The sequence below is a fragment of the Antrostomus carolinensis genome, unplaced genomic scaffold (assembly GCF_000700745.2).
Source record: "Antrostomus carolinensis isolate BGI_N321 unplaced genomic scaffold, ASM70074v2 scaffold42550, whole genome shotgun sequence".
Lineage (NCBI taxonomy): Eukaryota > Metazoa > Chordata > Aves > Caprimulgiformes > Caprimulgidae > Antrostomus > Antrostomus carolinensis.
In genome coordinates, this window is record NW_010288474.1 from 7,420 (window position 1) to 26,634 (window position 19,215).

The 19,215-nt window shown below is 35.9% G+C and overlaps 1 protein-coding gene across 1 annotated transcript; it reads right to left on the minus strand.

Moving 5' to 3' along the window:
• Positions 1–819: 819 nt before the first annotated feature.
• On the minus strand, positions 820–16,934 carry LOC104524104 (macrophage erythroblast attacher, E3 ubiquitin ligase). Its single transcript, XM_010166873.2, has 8 exons — positions 16,872–16,934; positions 16,415–16,537; positions 15,413–15,526; positions 13,331–13,407; positions 6,908–7,016; positions 3,353–3,486; positions 2,449–2,644; positions 820–2,022 (listed from the first exon to the last, which is right to left on the minus strand). The coding sequence occupies exons 1-8, from the start codon at positions 16,932–16,934 to the stop codon at positions 1,927–1,929; spliced, it is 912 nt and encodes a 303-aa protein (XP_010165175.2). The 3' UTR covers positions 820–1,926.
• Positions 16,935–19,215: the final 2,281 nt, after the last annotated feature.

Consider the following 19,215-nt stretch of genomic DNA (forward strand, 5'->3'; position numbering starts at 1 on the left):
CCCCATGAGGAAGGAAGAGATCAGTTACTGCTTAAGTGATAGCCAATTACTCCAGTCAGTGGTGCCAGCTCTCTCATTATCTGCCTCCACCTACTCTTGGCACATTGCTTTTGTTTTAAGGAATCGCTAAATCTGCCATTTCAGAAAGTGCTGAGGGAAACAGACCCCTCCAGCAGGAAGTGCAGGAACACTGGTCTCTGCCAAGCTGGCAGCTCTGCAGTGTTCCACACATAACTGTTCAGAAGCATCAATCATGTACACTTACTGAAAATGGAATCTTTTCAGACATACCTCACTGGAAGTCCTACTGTATTTACAGTTTCAGGGCGGTTGATACAATCAATGTATAGATCTGTAATCTCCAAGCGCTGCACATGAATACAAGCTGCAGTCCCTCCAGCATTCTTTGTTAGCAGCCTTTAAAGCACTCAGTCATGCATCAAAACCTCACACCTAGCATCTCCCACAAATGTTCTTTTAACAGAATTCTCTAGGACATTAGGCAGTCCTCTAGGAAGTGACAGGAAAAAAAAAAAGTCAGGAATGTACTGTTCAAATATGACAAGTTTAAACCAACGCCCCAATTCTGGAGCCTGAAGAACAATGTTTATGGTTGTGTGGTGGGTTTTTGCTTGGGTGTTTTGTGTTTTTTTTGCTTTAAGTCTTGCAGAACACTAAAAAACAACAGTGGGAAGTTGCACTCCTTTTAAGAGAGTCCCTTCTAGAAGAGGTAACTGGTAACTTTTTTTTTTTTTTTTACATTTAAATACAAAGCAACTTTCTAATTTTATATAATCAAGAAATGGAAAACAATTTTTATTAACATGTTTTACATTTACAATCTTTTATTAGCTAATCAACATCAACATGCAAAAATAAGCGCTAAATACAAACCTCTACAATATGGTTTTGTTTAAACTACAATGGTTTAATTCTTTTGAAAAGTCATAAGGATGTGTTCTGTAGTTGTTAAAATTGAACTATTAGTTTCAGTAATGAATACTATTTAGACCCTAAAATTATGTAATCATCCTGCAAGGCATCTTCAGAAACTTCGCCCAACACTTAAGAATACCAGCTCATTTTCATGTGAGTACATTCTCAAAGCAAGAAATAAGGCAGTAGCACTAATGATTTCATATTGAACCCTATGCACATAACTAATAACTTTAGAAGGACTTTAACACTATGGTAGACTGGAAAAAGAACATTTAAACAAGCATTGGATTTTGCCTGAAATGTTCTAAGTTCCTCTTGATACTTATGCAACCTCCTTAAAATATTTGGGTTTGGAAAAAGACTTCATACTCCTTCAAACCAGTCCCTAGTTGATCCTCCAGAGAAGCCAGTCTTGTGTCAAAGACATCAGTATCTTCCCATGGAAATAAGTTATAGGATTCATGTTCAGGATTACTTCACAAGAGGATCATAAAGAAGGCAAAGAGGAGCTTAGAGGAGAACATATTGGTAGTACTGAAATCTTTGATAACAAAAGGGTCTTGGACAATTGTGAAAAAGAGGGAAGAAAAATGGATTTAATTTCAAATCTGTTCTAACTTTTCCCCCAGTGCAAGTGTCCATCTTTAAAGAAAGTTTTCCTTTAGAAGATGAAAGTACTTTTGAGAAGAGTCCAATTTTTGACCTTATGTTACAAAACCTTAACAATCAAAATTTGTTTTTGTTTTTATTCAAGTACAAACTTAAGTCATAATTCCTCTCTTTTTTTTTTCTTTTTTTTTTTTAAAGAGTGTTTATTGTTGCTCATTGATCTTTGGTCGCAAGAAACAATAATGCCACCGACAGGTCTGATCCCCAAGGTGGCAGGTTTTGCTTCTTTGCCACACATTAAGGCCCCCCCCTTTGCAGGGTATGCCAATATACACTGTGTCAAAATTCCAGCGGCACTTTGTCATGTGTTTTATGGACCTACATGATGTAGACTTTCTCAGCTTGTGAGAAGTTGAAGACTTCTTTGGTTCTTGGGCAAATTACTTTGTCATCTTGACGAATAGAAAGCAGAGACTGAAAGAGAGTGAAATCAGAAGATAATATTCACAATAGTAACTCTACGCATTATTTAACTGTTTAGTACAAACTTTTTTTTTTTAATTTATAAATAATGATGTTATGGTCTGAGGTCAAAATATCTTTGCCCGCAAAAGTTACTTATTCTGCGTTATCGCTCTCCAGAGTGAAGAGTCTCCAATGCCATTTGACTTCATGTTATAAATTTGTATATTCAATCAGACATTAGCTTCTTTAAAGATCAACTTAATCACATAAATATACAGACCTTTAAAAATTACTGTGAGAGGTTATTTTTCTTCTGTTAATATAGAAGCTACTTCTAGCTTTCTGACTGAATTTATAAGCTTTATTTTGATATAGAAAGTTCTTATTAAGCACTGCTATGCTAGACTTCAGTAAGTCATTGATTTCCACACTTACATTGTATCCATAGACATATCCATTTGGTAACATCATAGGAGGATTATTTTCGTTCATTACATCCCCCGAAATCTTGCAGACTAGTCGGGAGTTGGCACAATGTGCCATAGGCAGAGGCTGAGCCAGCTTGTTCAGGGATTTGCTACACACAGGGCAGTCTGGGTTTTTTGAGCTCCCATCCTCTTTATAACACTGTCTGTTTAACAGCAAGTTAAGGAGCAACCACCACAGAATGCAACAACAATTAGTTAGTGACACACATTGGAAAAAAAGACAGTAAATTGTGCAAATACAACCTAGGTTACCGAGTGTACAGGACCACTTAATTCAAGTTTAATGTGTACATATAAGAATCAAGTGCTTGCTTTGTTTCAAGGAATAAGAGTGAGCAACAAGTGTCTGGCACCCTCTATAGGTAAAGTTTCCCATGTAGAACACTTCAGTAGCACCAGTCCTTCTCCAATATATGATAGTGTGTAGCAAATCCAACTAAGTTTCAAAAGATGCAGGATATATATGAATATTCACATAAAACCAGACAGATTAAATTTGTGTATAAGTGCTTAAAAATATTACTTCTGACCCAGCTCACTAGCTTTTGCAGATATATTCACTAACTTAAAGACACACACAGAAAGATAGCCTAGTATGCAAACACCATAAATATATATTTCACCTCATAATTTTGGTTTGAGTTTTTTTAATTTTAAATCATAATGCTATTTATTATAATGTCCCCTTAATTTAATAGAGAAACCAATTCATACTCAATTTAAACAACTCGTGAGCAAAAATATTCAGGTGTCACATTTCCTCTTTGAGCTCTGAAAAGCACCCATAGAAAGAAAAAAAACCATCACAATGCTTTTTTGCACTCAACAGTAGTATCTACATTAAAGGATACGGTGTTTTTATAGCTGAAAGGCCTGCCTGGAGTGTTATAGTAAAAACAGAATTGTTTCCCAGCTGATGTAGTCTGTAGTTATCATATCTAAACTGTTGGATCAGCATTCTCCATCGAGCAGGGTCCAAGAGATCCTGTTAAAAAACAACACAACTATAAGTTGTTTTCAATCTAATTTCCCAAGGGGAAAAAGCCTGGGAGTGGTGAATTGTGCAAAACTCACTAGACTGAATCCATCACAAAATAAAAATATACATGCTAATGCATAGTATGAATGTACTTGTTTAGAAAGTAGCTTTAAACATTTCTTTACTAAAAATATTATTTAAAACAAGTATTACTTAAAATAGCTGGCATAACAGCATTCAATTTCCAAACTTACTTTTTGTTATACTTGTGCACGTGAACTTGTAAAAACATAAGGTCCTAGTTCAAAGAAAATGCTGTAGTTGTTACAGCATGCACATTATCCATGCAAAGGTCCAAATGAAATGATCCTGCAGTAAGAGTCCCCTAGATACCATCTTCCTTGCTCTGTCCAAAGCAATTGAACTGCAGCTTGCAGTTCCATCCCCTCCTTCAGCTACCAAATGTTCTAATTGAGTTATGTAAATCCTGGTAAGGTTATTTCTTGCATTTAGTTTTCTACAACGCTGCCCTACTTATGAAGCAACATCAGTATTGTGGAATGTTTGCTCTTCTGCAGCCTCTGAACCATTAACATCAAAAAGTCAGAAGTGTTTTTTACCTCAAGTGAGGCTAATTCTGCTAATATCTCTTCATAATACACAATGTCTACAGAACTCTGTGTCAGTTTTGAGGTGAAAAAAGGTTTTAATTTGAAGATCTGGTACAACCCCAGGTTAGAGAAAGCTTAGCTAAGCTATGTATTTAAGGACAAAATTCTTTAATATATACTGTAATGCTGTGGGTTAGCTAAACAATGGAACAGGAGTTAAAAGTAGGGATTTTTTTTTTTTTCATGTAAGCAAGAACTAAACCCACAGGTCAAGGATATATCGAACCCTAAAAGTAATGCTGTGAAAGAGTCATGTAAGAAGTGAAGACCCTTAGGAAATATACTTGTTATGTTATATATACAGGCAAAGACTTAATCCTTTCTTCTGCTAGCACCCCTTCTCTCCTTCGTATCCATAACCTGCATTTTGGTAATGAAAAGTGATAATGTTTATTTATCTTAGAAATAAATTCATATTATCAACTGTGCACGCTACACTTTGAGGCAGCTAGGAGGAACAAGAATATATTTTAGTATATTGTTTTAGTTTATAAAACAGGCTTTTAAAGAAAATCAAAGACTTGGTGACAGACAATACACTGAGTAGCAGCATCAGGTTCAAAACATGCTATATCCAAATTACTAGGCAGGGATTTTACCATGATGTAGACACTAGTCTTTACGCTTTGCTCTGTACCACCTTGGACCACTCTGCCTCTCCTCAGTTCCCTGTTCACTCAAGCAGAGACACTGGAGAAGGATGGACTCCAGCATTACCTTTTGCTGTAGCCTGCACCCTGCAATTCCCCCACCCCAAGAAGAACAGACTGGCCTGAGAAATTTATCCAAAAGCACTGTTTCTGCCATCAGGCTGCATATCTGTTTGCTCTATCACTTGCCCCATTTAAGGCCAGAACGTTCTCCAAGCTCTGGGATAAAGCTTTTGTTCTGATCTTAAGGCAATTCTTGAGAAGAATTAACAGACAGAGCCTACAACAGATCCATAATAAAGAGACAGAGTACTACTAATGATTAAGAAAAGCTTACAATTAAGGGTCTAGGTGACAGGATGCAAAAGTAGCAGCTTACTAAATGTCTAGTTATAGAATGTGGCTAGAATAATTCCAACCACAGCTACACAAGCTTGTTGATATAAAAAGAAAAGAGCTTGTTTTGCCACATTAAATGTATTTTCCTTAAAATCCTAAAAGATAGGACAACAAGCTGGATAAAGCTGAATTAATTGGTTATAGAAAACTCTTCTTCCCTTTGATTAATAAAAATCAATTAATTAGAGATATTATGATCTGACAAACTTCCTCACAGATTTAAAAATAATTTTACCTAAAGACATTTTAAGAAGCCATTCATGCACAGAAGTCCAGTGAACATGTTAAAGGTATCTCCAAACAAGCAGGCACTCTATGATTCTGTTTATCTTGGTAATTATAAGAGGACCCAAGACATGACTTCCATAAACTACAATGTTTTAAGTCAGATCCATAAGAAGTAGTAGGGAATTTGTTCCAATTGTATGGTTGCAAGTGAAACAATACTAGCTTTTCTCCTTGCTCTCCTTCATTGAAGCACTGCATCCAAACTAGCTCTTAGAACAAAATACTGGATTTTTATTTCCTGCCTCTTTCTTTCTAACTACTAAGACAATTATAAGCTCTGTCTTACACCCAGTCTTCTAAGACATCTGTAATTTATGCTCTTAACTCACATCAAATGCAGAATCCAAAATACCAGGATCCTTCAAGGACTCCAGGATTAGCACAAAAATTCACATTAATTCTGTGGGTTGTTGGTTTGGGGTTTTTTGTGTGTTTATTTTGTTAAACCATTGATTTCATCATCAATTGTTTAAAAAAACATGTTCATACTGGCATTGCCACATACTGGCTTGGCATTTCACAGGATTCTTGTCTTGCTTTGCCAGCTCAACTCTTGTCTACCTCCTGCCTCCAATGCCAAGTTAAAAAAAAAAAAAAAAAAAAGTCAAGAGAATTAGCACACGGTCACAGAACAAACTTGATCTGTAGAAACAGTAACTACCTATGAATTCTGCTTGATTCAAATTTAGATGTAGATATTACCACTAATATCTACAATAAGGGTCTGAGGGTGGTCAGACACTGGAAGAGGTTGCCCAAGGAAGTTGTGGATGCTCCTCCCTGGAAGTGTTGAAGGCCAGGCTGGATGAGGCTTTGAGCAACCTGGTCTAGTGGAAGGTGTCCCTGCTGATGGCAGGGGGGTTGGAACTGGATGATCTTTAAGGTCCCTTCCAACCAAACCATTCTGTGATAATAATCTGTATAAGCCAAATAAATGAACATTTACTTTTAAATATCAAAAATACTACTTTCAGATAATTCAAATCATCTTTCCTTTCTTCATCCTAACCACTGCAAGAACAGTAATTTGAGAAGTAGAAATAAGAACTGCTAGTGTATTAAGGTGACAGGTTAGTATGTTGGAAAAAAACCTCTAATTTTTTATTTGTACATCCCCATCTTCTGTCTCTTGCTGTATGTATTTGCATATCATGCTTCCAGTCCCACAGATCTTTAGCTCAATGGGAATCTGTCCACTACTATAAGATCCAACTACAACAATACAAATACTACATGGATTAATCTACAGACAAGGACTGGTTAATAAAATTAAGGACTATTATAGAGGTATATTTTAGAAAGTAAAATTAGAACAACATTCACTCTTCAGATTATCAATGCATTTTCCTGTAAGGGAAAAGAACTGCAACATGTATTTTATGATTCTGCTGTACCACTGAATTTCAAACATATCGTTACCTTATAGGGGGAGATATGAGTGTCTGAAGGAAAGGCCAACATTCCCATCACTTGTCGAACCTCATCCAGCTGGCTTCCCTCAGCCTGACTGAAATGCTTTCTTGCATGTCTGAAATACAGAATTTGTACCTTTATTAGATAGCCTTGTTTCTAAATCAAGTAAATCTACATAATTATGTAAGACTTCAGAGAAACTCTAGATTCTGCTCTCAATATATGAACTCCAAAAGGAGGGCTTGAAAAAACAAACAAACAAACAAAAACATCCTAGAAATGTGAATGCAAGAATGCCTTTAAGAATTAGCTATTTTAGACTGTAATTTCTTAGAATCCAGAACTTCTTGCTGGAGCACAAAGTCTTACCTCAGCTATTTCTAGAATGATAGATCCATGATTATTAGAAGAAATGTCTCTGCTTACAGCTCAGTGTATCACACTTATTCCTTTGGCTTCCACTCACAAGTGAGACAAAATGCAGTCTGATAATCAGCTATTCCAAACCATTAAACATCAGGAGTGTTCAAATATCTGCCTTGTTTATGCTGACATTTGAGAGAATGTTTACTTCTGAATAAATGAATTTTTTTCGTATAAGCTAGAAGGCAATATCACTTTCTGTGCAGACTACAAGAAATTGCAGGGTAATATAGTAGAAAACACTTTAAGAGCAAGTTTTTTTTTGCCAGGGAAATAAAAAATTTAGTAGAACTTTAGTACAAGTTTTTGTACTTTAAGAGATACACACAAGGCTGAAAATGTGGATATCTGAAAGAAGTAACAGAATTACCAGAAATTTATTTAAAGCAAAAATACAAACTTTAATATTTTTCAGGAAATTAATACTAAGAAACCAGAGAACTCATATGGGATAAAGATATTCAACAACTTTAAAACCCTGTATGAAAGCCTCCCCTATCTAGTCTTCCCAAGATCATCAATTTTCACGTTGGAGTTTAAGTGTGCAGGAAAACCCTCCAGCCTTTAAACTGGACGATTAGTTCAACGTTTCTGCTAAAAGCTCCTGTTTTCAGTGGTGCACAGAGGTTGTATAGTAGACTGAGTATGGAATCACCACTATATTGAATTTCTGGCATTGTCTAAGCGTAGAAAAGTCTTCTCTATGCCTTTTTTTTTCTCCACAGTTTGTATAATGGTGAAGATACCAAGTAATCTTTGAAGTATTCTGCTAAGTGCTATGTTTAACTTTTAAAGAGTCTTGTTAAAATCTGTTTAAAGTTACAAATTACTTTTAGGAATATACAGTATTTTCCAATTGCCCATTTCATGGGTTGAAAAAAAAATATCTAGGTAAGTATTTTTTATTTTTCCAATTGTGTGTTCTACTAACTACAATTAGGTCATCAATACCATGAGAACAGTCTCTTCGGCAGTGTTTCAGTACTCCCACTTCCTCTCCCACCCAAACCAGGAAGCAATGGAAGTTATGTAGGACAGACTGTTTCCACCCAACTTCCTATTTCAAGTGAGCAATTCAGGAATGTAAATATTGTTCCCCAGGTGATTACTGTTATGAGAGCAGAAGTACAAAACCCATGGTCTGAGAGAAGAGACTAGGCAGCCTGGACATACCTGAAGAAAGCTAAAAGAAGTGCAAGTACAGGGATGCAGGTGAAAGCAACAGCTATTTAAAAGAAAGCGTATGCAAAGCAAAAAATTCAGATCTTCCAGTTCAGCTAAATGATTGTGTGTGCCCGCATGAGGAGAAAAAAAAATAAAAAATAAAAAATCTTAAGAGAACTGATCACCATGCAGCTGTGTCTGTGATACTAAAACAGAAGTGGTACTTCAGTCTTGCACCAGCCTCAGAATTGTGGTCATACTCCCTGTCAGACCTTGACAATTTGCTCCTACAGACAGCATTTGAACAATAGAGCCCCCTTACTTACAGGAAGGCCCTGAGCTGCAACAGGCAAATCTCAGCCACAGTTACTGTATGTGTTCAAGAAGAACTAGAATTAACACTCTGTTTTATGTATGTATGATATATAATCACTATGTGTGTGCTACCCATTCAAAGGAGAAGTCAGCAATCCAACACTTCCATCACTTGCAGATTACTGAGCACACTGGGATGTGGTGGCCATTTTGGGTTCAGTCAGACGGAATTAGGTTTTCTAAAGTGACCTTCCCTTAGTCCTCATCTCCTGACTTTCCCTTCCACCTATGCCCCTTAAGAAAACAAGGAAGTTTTCCTACAAAGGCTGCCATGCTAATGTCTGAACTTCACCCTTTGAGTGCCAACAGAGAGAAATTAAAATGAAGCAAGATATCCTTTAAAAGAGAAGCGAGTTTGTTAACTCACAGCACTCGAGTCTTTTCCAGATTGGGAAGCAAAACACACTACTACGTGAGTACTCATGAACGCACAACATTTAAACAACACCTTCCTTGTCCTCATGCCATTATTCACCCCTTCTCTTTTAATCTAATGATTTCCATCTCTTTGTGCAAACATTATGCTCTTGCAGGTATACATGAACCTTACAATGCTTATTTACAATGTTTTACCACCATTAGTGAACACTAGTCAGTATAGCTAGAGCTAGAGTTAAAATCATGACCAGTGGACCATCACTGAAACCACTAAGTCTTGCAACAGATCCAAGTAATAGGTAAGAAAATTTTGTTTTTCAAATCCCAGAACGATTTTGTAAACTCTGTGAGGCAAAGTCCATAGTCTTTTGTTTGATACAGCTGTTCCTCTAGCCCGAGCAGGTACAAAAGACACTTTGTACTTGACAAATCCAAGAACGAAAGGATATTTATGAAGACTTGAAGGACTTGAAGATTTATAATTTGCTCTCTAGTAACGGTACATTAATTGTTAAAAAAGTATAGGTGTGTACATGTATATCTGTGTATGCCTGAATCTAACAATTAATGTATTTATCAGGAAGTAGCAATAACCGAACACAAACACAAGGTGTTGTCAAGAAAGGACTTGTTCTTTCTGCTCAGTCTTGCTGACCAACACCTGAATGCCTTTATCTCTGAGATCATTATGACTACTTGCAAAATTTATACTCCAAGTGCTCCAAGGTTTCATCATTATTTTTATACACCTGTTCACCCCCCCTGCCCATCCCATAATAAAACAAAGGAACACACTGTGTTTATCCACCCTTGCAGGACAGAAGTTTACTAAAATGAAGACTGTGGCCACTTTCTCCTAACTCTGCACATCATCAGCTATTTTTATTTACTCCTTTTGTCCTTTATATCCTAAGAAGTGCACACGTTTTGTTAAGCTTTTAGATAAGAACTCTGTGTATCTCTAGCATCCCATAACAGCAAAGTAGCAGAATGTTCTCAGATTTCCCAGAATGAAATTAGCAAGAGCTCCAAAAGTGTGGAATTAGTGTCATCAGTCATTCATTGTTACTGTAATAGGTATGAGTTTTGAAAACAACCCTAGAGACTGTGGGAGTTAAAGGCTAATGATACTAGGCAAAACACTCTGTGATATACTTGAGCTTAAGAGAGTTAGTCTTTGTATTCAAGAAATAGTTTTTGTACATTCTTGAAACTTGCACTTCCAAGACTACTCTGATAAGCTACCTTAAAGGAAGGTACATTTGTACTCATATTCTAAAAAGCTACAGAAGTTCAAACACTTATTAAATAAGATGTATATTTTTAAAGCTCACATCAATTTTAACCTAAAAGCAATATGTCACTTCAGAGGTTCTCAGCAGGCAGTAAGCAAAGCTTTCAAACTTATTTAAACACCAGCTGCGTTTCAACAAAATGTCAGTTCTCCAAGTTCCACTCATACAGGAAACTACTTGGTAAACAGCCTCTTTCTCTGCTTTCTAATGGATGCCTGACCTATTTATTGCACCAGGGACACAATACTGAAAGAATCCTGCTGCAGGCACTTAACAGAAGCAAGCTAATAAAAACACAATGGTTTGCAATGAGATTTATGCTACACCTTTCCAAAATACATTCCCTTACTCATTACCTATTTATGTAGAAGCAAAACAGAATAAAATGGTAAAACCTAGTATTTTTAAGCCACATTATTTAAGGAAAGCATTGAGATGCTGAACTCTGAATGTGCAAAATTACCGAAACTCACCCTGTTAAAAAGTAGCGAATTAAGGTATAGAGGGACTTCTGGAGCTCCTTTCCATTTTACAAAAACGTTATGAAGGTAAAGCAGCAGTGTTATGACTGGCAAGTTATAATTGCTGCATATAAAATATACGTCAGCCCTGATTTTCAGTAGGTATCATGGAATATACACACTCCGCTCCTACAACATTCCATATGAATGCCTATTTGCAATGTAGACAGGAGCTGTAAGTTTTAAGTCTCAGAAGCTACGATAGTACAATTTATTCCACACCAATAGCACTTGAGGGTTGACAACTTGCAAATTTGACCAGTTTTGATGTGGAAAAGGGATCAGAGGGAAAAAAATAACAAGTAACAACAATAAAATATAGAATGACCTTATCTACTTCATGCCAGTTCTCAGCCTATCTCCTTATTTCAGTTCTATGCATGCCCTCTGGTTCCCAAGCTACGTAAGGAAGCTGCAGCTCAAAAATGGACTACTCATTGTTAAGATGCACGACTGCACATTTGGCAAAGAAGCAAACTTAGAGAATAAAACTAAAGACACAGAAGCACAGTATTCATTGGACTTGAGAAGACAGATAATGTAGTTGAGTCTCTTTCACCCTTTTCAGAAGTCCCTGACAATTCCTTAGGATTTGAGAACTCTGGCAAAGGGTAAGTGCACATATCTAAATGCCAGCATACAGTGTGGTGGGTTGTTTTTGTTTTGTTTTGCTTGCTTTTAATTAACATTAAAATTAGCTGGAGTTTATCAGATTGTGTATTTGCATTCGCTGGGACCAAACCAATAATGATATAGGTGCAAGTAGGAATTATATGAGTTAACTCAAAGCAAGCAACACATTTGAATTAAATTAAAAATAACAACTGCAAATAACCCTAAAACTCAAGGTGAGTAATTCTGGGAGTGGTGTTAGCATTAGACTGGCCTCTCCACATACTTCTAAGTCTTTCTCACACATTCTATTCAATAAAAGTTATGTGGTTCACCTGCAGAAGAGTTTCTATATCTAAAACTTGGGAATGTGCTAGAATGCTTTCACTGCTTATGTTATGATACTTCTGTTTTCTCTGTGCTCCTCTGACCAAAAAGCAGCTTTGCCACAAAGACAAGCCTCCTGCTGGTTGCAATTTCTGGAGTACCTAGTATGGCTTTAAAGGCTGTAAGACTTGCAACTTCCTCAAGATAAAACTTGTCAGAAACGTTAAGTGGCAACAGTTATCACTGGCAACTATCAGCAAAGCTTCAAGTCTGGCCATAAAACCTGTCATCTCTTGCTAGGTTTAAATATTCTTACAAAACAGAACCTGCTCTAACTTCCTCTCTCCCTTGTCCATGTGTCAACTCCAATAGCTCTGCCACCTGCATCATACTTTGTGGTGCTGGTAAGATCACTGCTTATCAGAATTATCAACACATTTTATAGTCTCAGTATCAAAATTCCACTTTTTTCAGCAAAACTGGTTTCCTGTGTTATCCTGGAACGTTATCGCAACACCTTAAATCAGGGCCGCTAACTTAAAAAGCACAAATTGCTTCATGTGCTGATAAGTATTACCAGAAAGACTGTCTTATGGTAGAAGTTATAGACAGTGATTAGGTCTGACTCTAGTTCTGTTGCTGATTCACACCACCTTGGGTAGTGTTACTTAGTCCTCACTGAACTAGTTCACAAGAGGTAAAAACAGATTAAGTTCATTTCCTCATTTCGAGCCAGTGGAAAGGAGTGGGAGGTAACATCATACAGCTCGTTAATTCTCACATACAATACAGAACTCCAAATTACCCCTTCAATACAAAAGGTGAACCTGGCCTAAAGCAGAACTTGGGGAACTAAAAAGTTTAATTAAGATAGTAAAACAGAAGAGAATTCAGTCAAAATTGAAATGTGAAGCTTTAGATGTGTTTCACTAATCTTTTAGTATTTTTTGTGATTAAATCTGTCCTATGAGAAGCTAGCTGTACCTCTTAAAAATCAGTTAAGGGTAAATATGTTCATTACATTGTATGCTACCAGGAAATACAATTGTTTCATAAAACAGATTTATTTTCTAAACCTTGATTTTGAAGAATAACAAGATGCAGAGTTTCAGTGACGACATTAAATTTTTAAAGAGGTGCATCTGTGGAATGACACCTTGCCTTTAAAAAAAAAAAGAAATTCAACCTCATCTTAAAACCAAAGACTGATCACAACACTAGCAAGTTCCTTTACAGCAGTGGGGCTCCTGGGTGTTACAATAATAGTCATGTATTACTAATGAAACATAATACCATGTTAAGACAATTGTTTGGTAAGCATCCTCATTTCATACCTCACAGCATCCAGTCTCTTGTTCTGTCGAATGAGTTCAATGAACTCCTGAATCCTTAGGCTGAACTCCAGACAGCTCTGAGATTAAAGACAAGACAGGGTCTTAGATGGTGCCAAAACTGCACTGCACAGTATGTTAAATACTACAGGTGCACAACAAAAAAGTTAATAACATGCAAACTTGTTTGCTTGTTTTTAGGTGTTCATGCAAAAAAACCCCTGAAATGCTGACTTTTTGGACAAGACATGAGTACAGAATTTCCTAAAAGCAAACAAAAACCTCCTTCTCTTGCCTCCTTCAAAACTTCAGTATTTAGCAGGGATGAACTTTTTCCTAATAACTGAAAGCATCGTTACCTGAGATGCAAGTGAGAGTAGCAAGTGGTTTCCCTTTATTTTCTTACAATTTAAACTAGTAGATTCAACTGAAGTTTGGTAATTTAGATGAGAGAAGTTACCCAGAAGACTGCAAGGAAAAAACTAGTCTTTGAACACTACTTTGAAAGTCCCCAATATTAACAGAAAACAGCACAGAGTTTAAGTTGCTGCAATCCCCTCCCTCCCTCCCTCCCTCCCCTTCTTCAAACTTCTATCCCACTCTTCTTGTCAAACATCTAAAAGCCATGCTGGAAACAAGTCTCAAACAGGAAAACCAAGTGGCATTTACCTGTTTTGGAAAAAGGTAAAATTTGAAGCCTAATGAAGTTGACAGTGTCCCTTTAAATCAAATTCCATCACCAGTTCACAAAATCTATAAAAAAAACTTTGAATATGTGGAATTAAAAAGAAAAAGATTCTCTACCCATAAAAGAACAAGTCACTATGCTTCTTTATAGGGACACAGTCAACTGTTTCACTACCTTAACAAAATAATGAAAACCCAAAGTTCTCTTGAATTTTGAGAACTGTATTCCTTGAGTTACCCTGCTCCATTTGGCAAATGTTTTCTTCCTTCCTCCATGCTTCTAATGAATAGTTGCCTTTTGTTTATTGTCCATCAGCACAGTAATATAAAAATTCTTCAGTGACTTCAGTAGGAATTTGAACAACTCCAAATTTGTATCAGTTAACTGCCTGGGATGGCTAATGCACATATTGCACCAAATGCTAATTTTAAGATTTGAAATGTAAGCCATTTGAACATAAAAATCATGCATTCCGTCACATGTTAAAATATACTTGTTTAAGGAATATAAAAGAAATTATTTTCAAACTATACATTTTTCTGTACTCAAGCCCATGTTTTGCAGAGAATAAAAGTTTCTTCTCTTCTTTATTTGAAACGTTCAAATAGGACTATTTTAAAATACCCTGCTATTCAAATTGACACAAACCTTTCATTTAGAACCTTAGCTAAGTTTGTTTCTACTAAAAAGCTGAACAAGCCTTTTAATTGTTAGTGATACTAAATCCTAGGGCTTAGTATTTCCTTAAAACGTTTTCAACAGCAAAAAAACTCCACATCCCAAAAGAATCTTCAGAGTTTGCATTTTGTTTTTATGAATCTTCAAGAAAGCTGCAAGCCAATGGCTCTATGGCTTCTGCAGACAAGCGTAACTAGAAGAGTCCTAGACAATCAGATGATGAATACATTTCAACTTTGTATACCTTCAAACAATCCCACAGCAGCTATTCACAAGAGTTTAGATAGCTCACATCTGTAAAGGCTACAGGACTGTGTACTTTCACAGCTTAATTTTTAGATCAGGCTTGCATTAGCATGGCGGCTGGGATTTTAGAACATCAACACTGATGAGTAGCTAAGCAACCAAAAACAGAAGAAATGTTTATTTGTGTTTCAAAAAGAAGCATAGTGATTTCTCTTCTTCCAACAAGGATCTCTCACAGCCTTTGTTTTTTGTTTGGTTAAAGAAAAAAAAAAAAAAAAAAGTAGGGCTTGCAGAAATAAATTTTTTGTTCTTTTCCAAGAAGAGGGATGGGTAAGATTTTTCCTTATTTATTGTTTGCTGAAGATCAGTGATGAAAAAGATGTTCAGATTTTATTTCTTATATTACTTAACATATCAGGATTACACAAGGGGGATTTTTTTAGCAGTATAATTATGCAATAGTGTTTACATACCAATTCTGGTTTTCCTTTAATGGTTTCCGTAACAAGATCATCATTTTCTTTACAGTAATCACTGGCCGATTTACTTTTGCGTCCCATCTTCGGTTCATTCTCATTTTGGCGCCCCTGAGTGACAGAGAATGTCACTCTTTGCTTTTATTATTAAGTGCACTCAAACATTTTTGGTTAAAGAAAGCGCTTAGTTTAAAAAATAAGACACAAACATCTTTGAAGGAGGCAGGGATTTTGGTTAATATCAGTTAAAAACAGATTTCTGCAAGCCCTACAAAAGATTACAGCATGTTTTGAAACACAGAATTTAAGAGACAAGGAAATTTAAACCAACTGCAAGGGAACAAGTATACAGCATGTTCAGGTCATGGCATTCAGTGGCTAGAGAAAGACTTACTGTGTTCACTACTGGATTAGAATGGGCTTTTATTTTTGAAAAAAAAAAAAATTTCAACACTAGTTCATCACAGAAAGTTAGTTCTTTACTCAAGTTTTATTTTCTTACATACAACACTTAAAAATACTGATACAAAAATCTGTATGAAATTTCAGTCAGTGTTAAGCCCAAGGACATAGGTTTACCAATTAATCTCACTCTTAAAATACCTTCATGTATAAACTGAGTTATATTCTCAGCAGGATGCAAAGAGTTATAAATGTAAGTTCACATGCATCAAGACACCACACACTTCTGCATTTAGACCTTTGTAAATCACACTAAACCCAACTAAATATTATTATTTTATTTGAGCATAATTTGTTGAGACAACACTTGCATCCACAAGATGAGGTATCAGCCAGCTTCAGGTTAGGCACTTGGATGAGCTAGTTTAGCTCCAACCACCTATGCCTTCTTAAAAGAAGAGTTTTGTACTTACTGTCCTTACTTTTATACAAGGCCTCATTGAAGACTCATAATTTAAACCAAGTTGTCCACATCAGATATCCACATAGTTTAGGATACATTTAGAAAACTATTTAAGCAAAAACTGTACATGTTACCTTCATTTTTCTGAGCCTGGATTTGTTATCATGACACCAAGCCAAGCAAGTCATAGTCTCTTGTCTTTCCAATGACTCTTCCACTTCTTTAGCAGTCAAAAACATCTCAATATTTACCAAGTCCTTCAAAAACAAAAAGGAAAGCAGTTCTTGTTAAATTGTACTGATACTTTACACAGCAATCCACTCCTGAACAGAACTGGAATACAGAGATACAAAAGACACTGCTCTCAAGGCCTCCAGTTTTTAGGACAGTACTTTACAAAACAACATTACAGTATATTTTAAAGACTTCATTTCAATGCACTGAGATATTCTGGCAGTGAGATAGTGACATTTTTCTGAATCTACTTATACAACGGAGTTAGAAAAAAAGAAAAGAGTGAAGATTAAACCTAGGAGCTTTACACAGAAAGTGACCAGATCCCATGATCACTTCGGTGCAGTTCACGCTTACAGGAGCACTTGGTTTCCTCAAAGCTTGGCCTACTACATCAATTGGACCATGACAATGTAACATTTGCTAAAGTGAGCAAGAACTATATAGAAGAGGAGAATCTAAATCTGCTTTACCTAGCCATGCATCACTATTGAGTTTTAAGCAAAGTCCTACAATGGTCTGAGGTCTCCAGTATATTTTGTCTCATTTGCTTAATGTTGTAAGCTCCAGACCTTCAACTACTTACAATAGTTCTGTCTACAACATCCAACACTGAGGTGACAAGACAAAGTTACTATATTAAAAAACATGTAGGCAACAGGCGAGACAAGATTCCTCAAGTGTGTATCACAAGCAGTTGTTTTTGAAGAAAAAGCAGCAACCTGGTATCAAATTTGCCCGGAGCAAACTGTCATACAGCTGTGCTATTTGCAATTACCAGCAGTTTTACACATTCATACCAATCAAAGCAAACATGACTGAATAAAATTTAAGATCTAGTAGGCTATCAAAGAAGTTTTTTCCCCCCATTAGGTAGATGTTCCCCAGTGATATGAACAGGATCCATTCTGAATTGGCATCACCAGAAGTTATTTCTGAGCTGCATAAATATGTCATGATGACAGTTGCTACTTTGCTGAAGAAAATACACTGTGGAAAACCATACTTCAATACACAAATTGAAATTCAGTACTAGAGTATTTGATTAATATGCACTCTAATTTTGAACAAGTTCATTTTTATGTAGACTTCACAGCAAAATGCTGAAAATTATATAACTGGAGTGCTGAATATCACAACTATTACAGTAGCTCTAATGAACAAAACCACTCTGAGAAATAGATGGCACTTTCAGCTGTTAGAACAGCTGAATATACTTAGTTTTAGAATTTATACCTTCCTGAGACAAAGATTAAAAAAATAGAAGTAGCATCAGGCATATCACATTCACATCTTGCATTTCATTAGCCAGTTTTTCTTTATTCCTTATAAATACAGTAAGTCTAACAGTATTGGAAAAAATGGACCAGATGATGCTAGGCTTGTCAGAATGGTTATTTACAAAAATGTAAACAGGCCACATATATTTCTGAAGTGCAGCACAAGCTGCAGCTTTTACTAACGCTTTCTCTTATGACTTGAACGTGAGTTTAAAAAGAAAATACTGAGGACAGTTGACATGCAACTACATTTTACAGATTCTATGATCATTGCAACAAAACCATTATACCATCAAAAGAATAATGGGCCTCATGCAGCTCTGGTAGTATTGAAACCAAGTAAATCAGACTGAGCAACAGAGTTAAAGCAGTTACAAGTTTATAGAATAAAGTTACAATCATACTTTCACTGACTCCTCCCATCCCCTTAAGGATGAAAAAAAATAATCTATTTTATCAATGTGATGGGAAATGAACTGAAAGAATGCCAACCTATTCTACAAAAGGATTTTTGTTTTTTTTTAAAATGTTTTCTGACAAGAACATGACAGCAGTCTTCCTTTTTGTAGTCTGAAGTTTTTCTGATTATATTCTCAAGTGAAAAAAAAAAAACCCTGCATTATTCCTCTGTGCGTAGTAAGGTGACTACATAAAAACCTCTTGCCCATGTAACTCATCTGTATAAGTAATCTGACATATAATGCAACCATATTCATTATCTTGCTTGCATATTCTTCCATACAGCTGCTGAATGGAAAGACTATTCGAGTTAACAATAATAACATCTCCTCAAGCTTATTTGAGCTATGTCTCCTCTTAATGAACAGCATTTGCTTTGACACCAAATTAAACCAAAAGCATTTTTTTCTACAGTAAAAAAGACTGGATATGCTATGCAGATAATGAATCGCTGGTTCATCTCATTTGTTAGCTTTTTATAATAAGTTTAAGCTTCATCTCAAAAATAAAATATTTTTTAAAAGAAGCATAAGGTCAGAATTTTTTTTAAGTCAATGAGCTGGTGAGAGAATCCCAACTGTATGCATTTATCAATCAGGTGTTAGTATAGCAACCCTCAGGTATGAGCAAAAAGACTGTAGCTGTTGCTAAGGCAGACAAAACTCTCTTAAATAAAAAGAAAATTCCTCCATTCCTTTTGCAAATTTAAAATAAAAAAGGTTCTATTTGGTACAGAAATGCTAATTAGATTTGCAGTTGCCAAAAGAAGTCAAAGCTTGGCAGCCGTCTCTATTAAAGAGACAGTTTGTATCCAGAAAACAGAGGAGAACATTTTTAATTAAAAGAGTTTCTTTCAGAACTAACAATCACATTTAAATTGCACCAATAAATAGGATTTTCTTCTCTGCTGACTAGATAGAAAGTCAAGGAACAATAAAAAAAAAAAAACCCAAAACATTAAG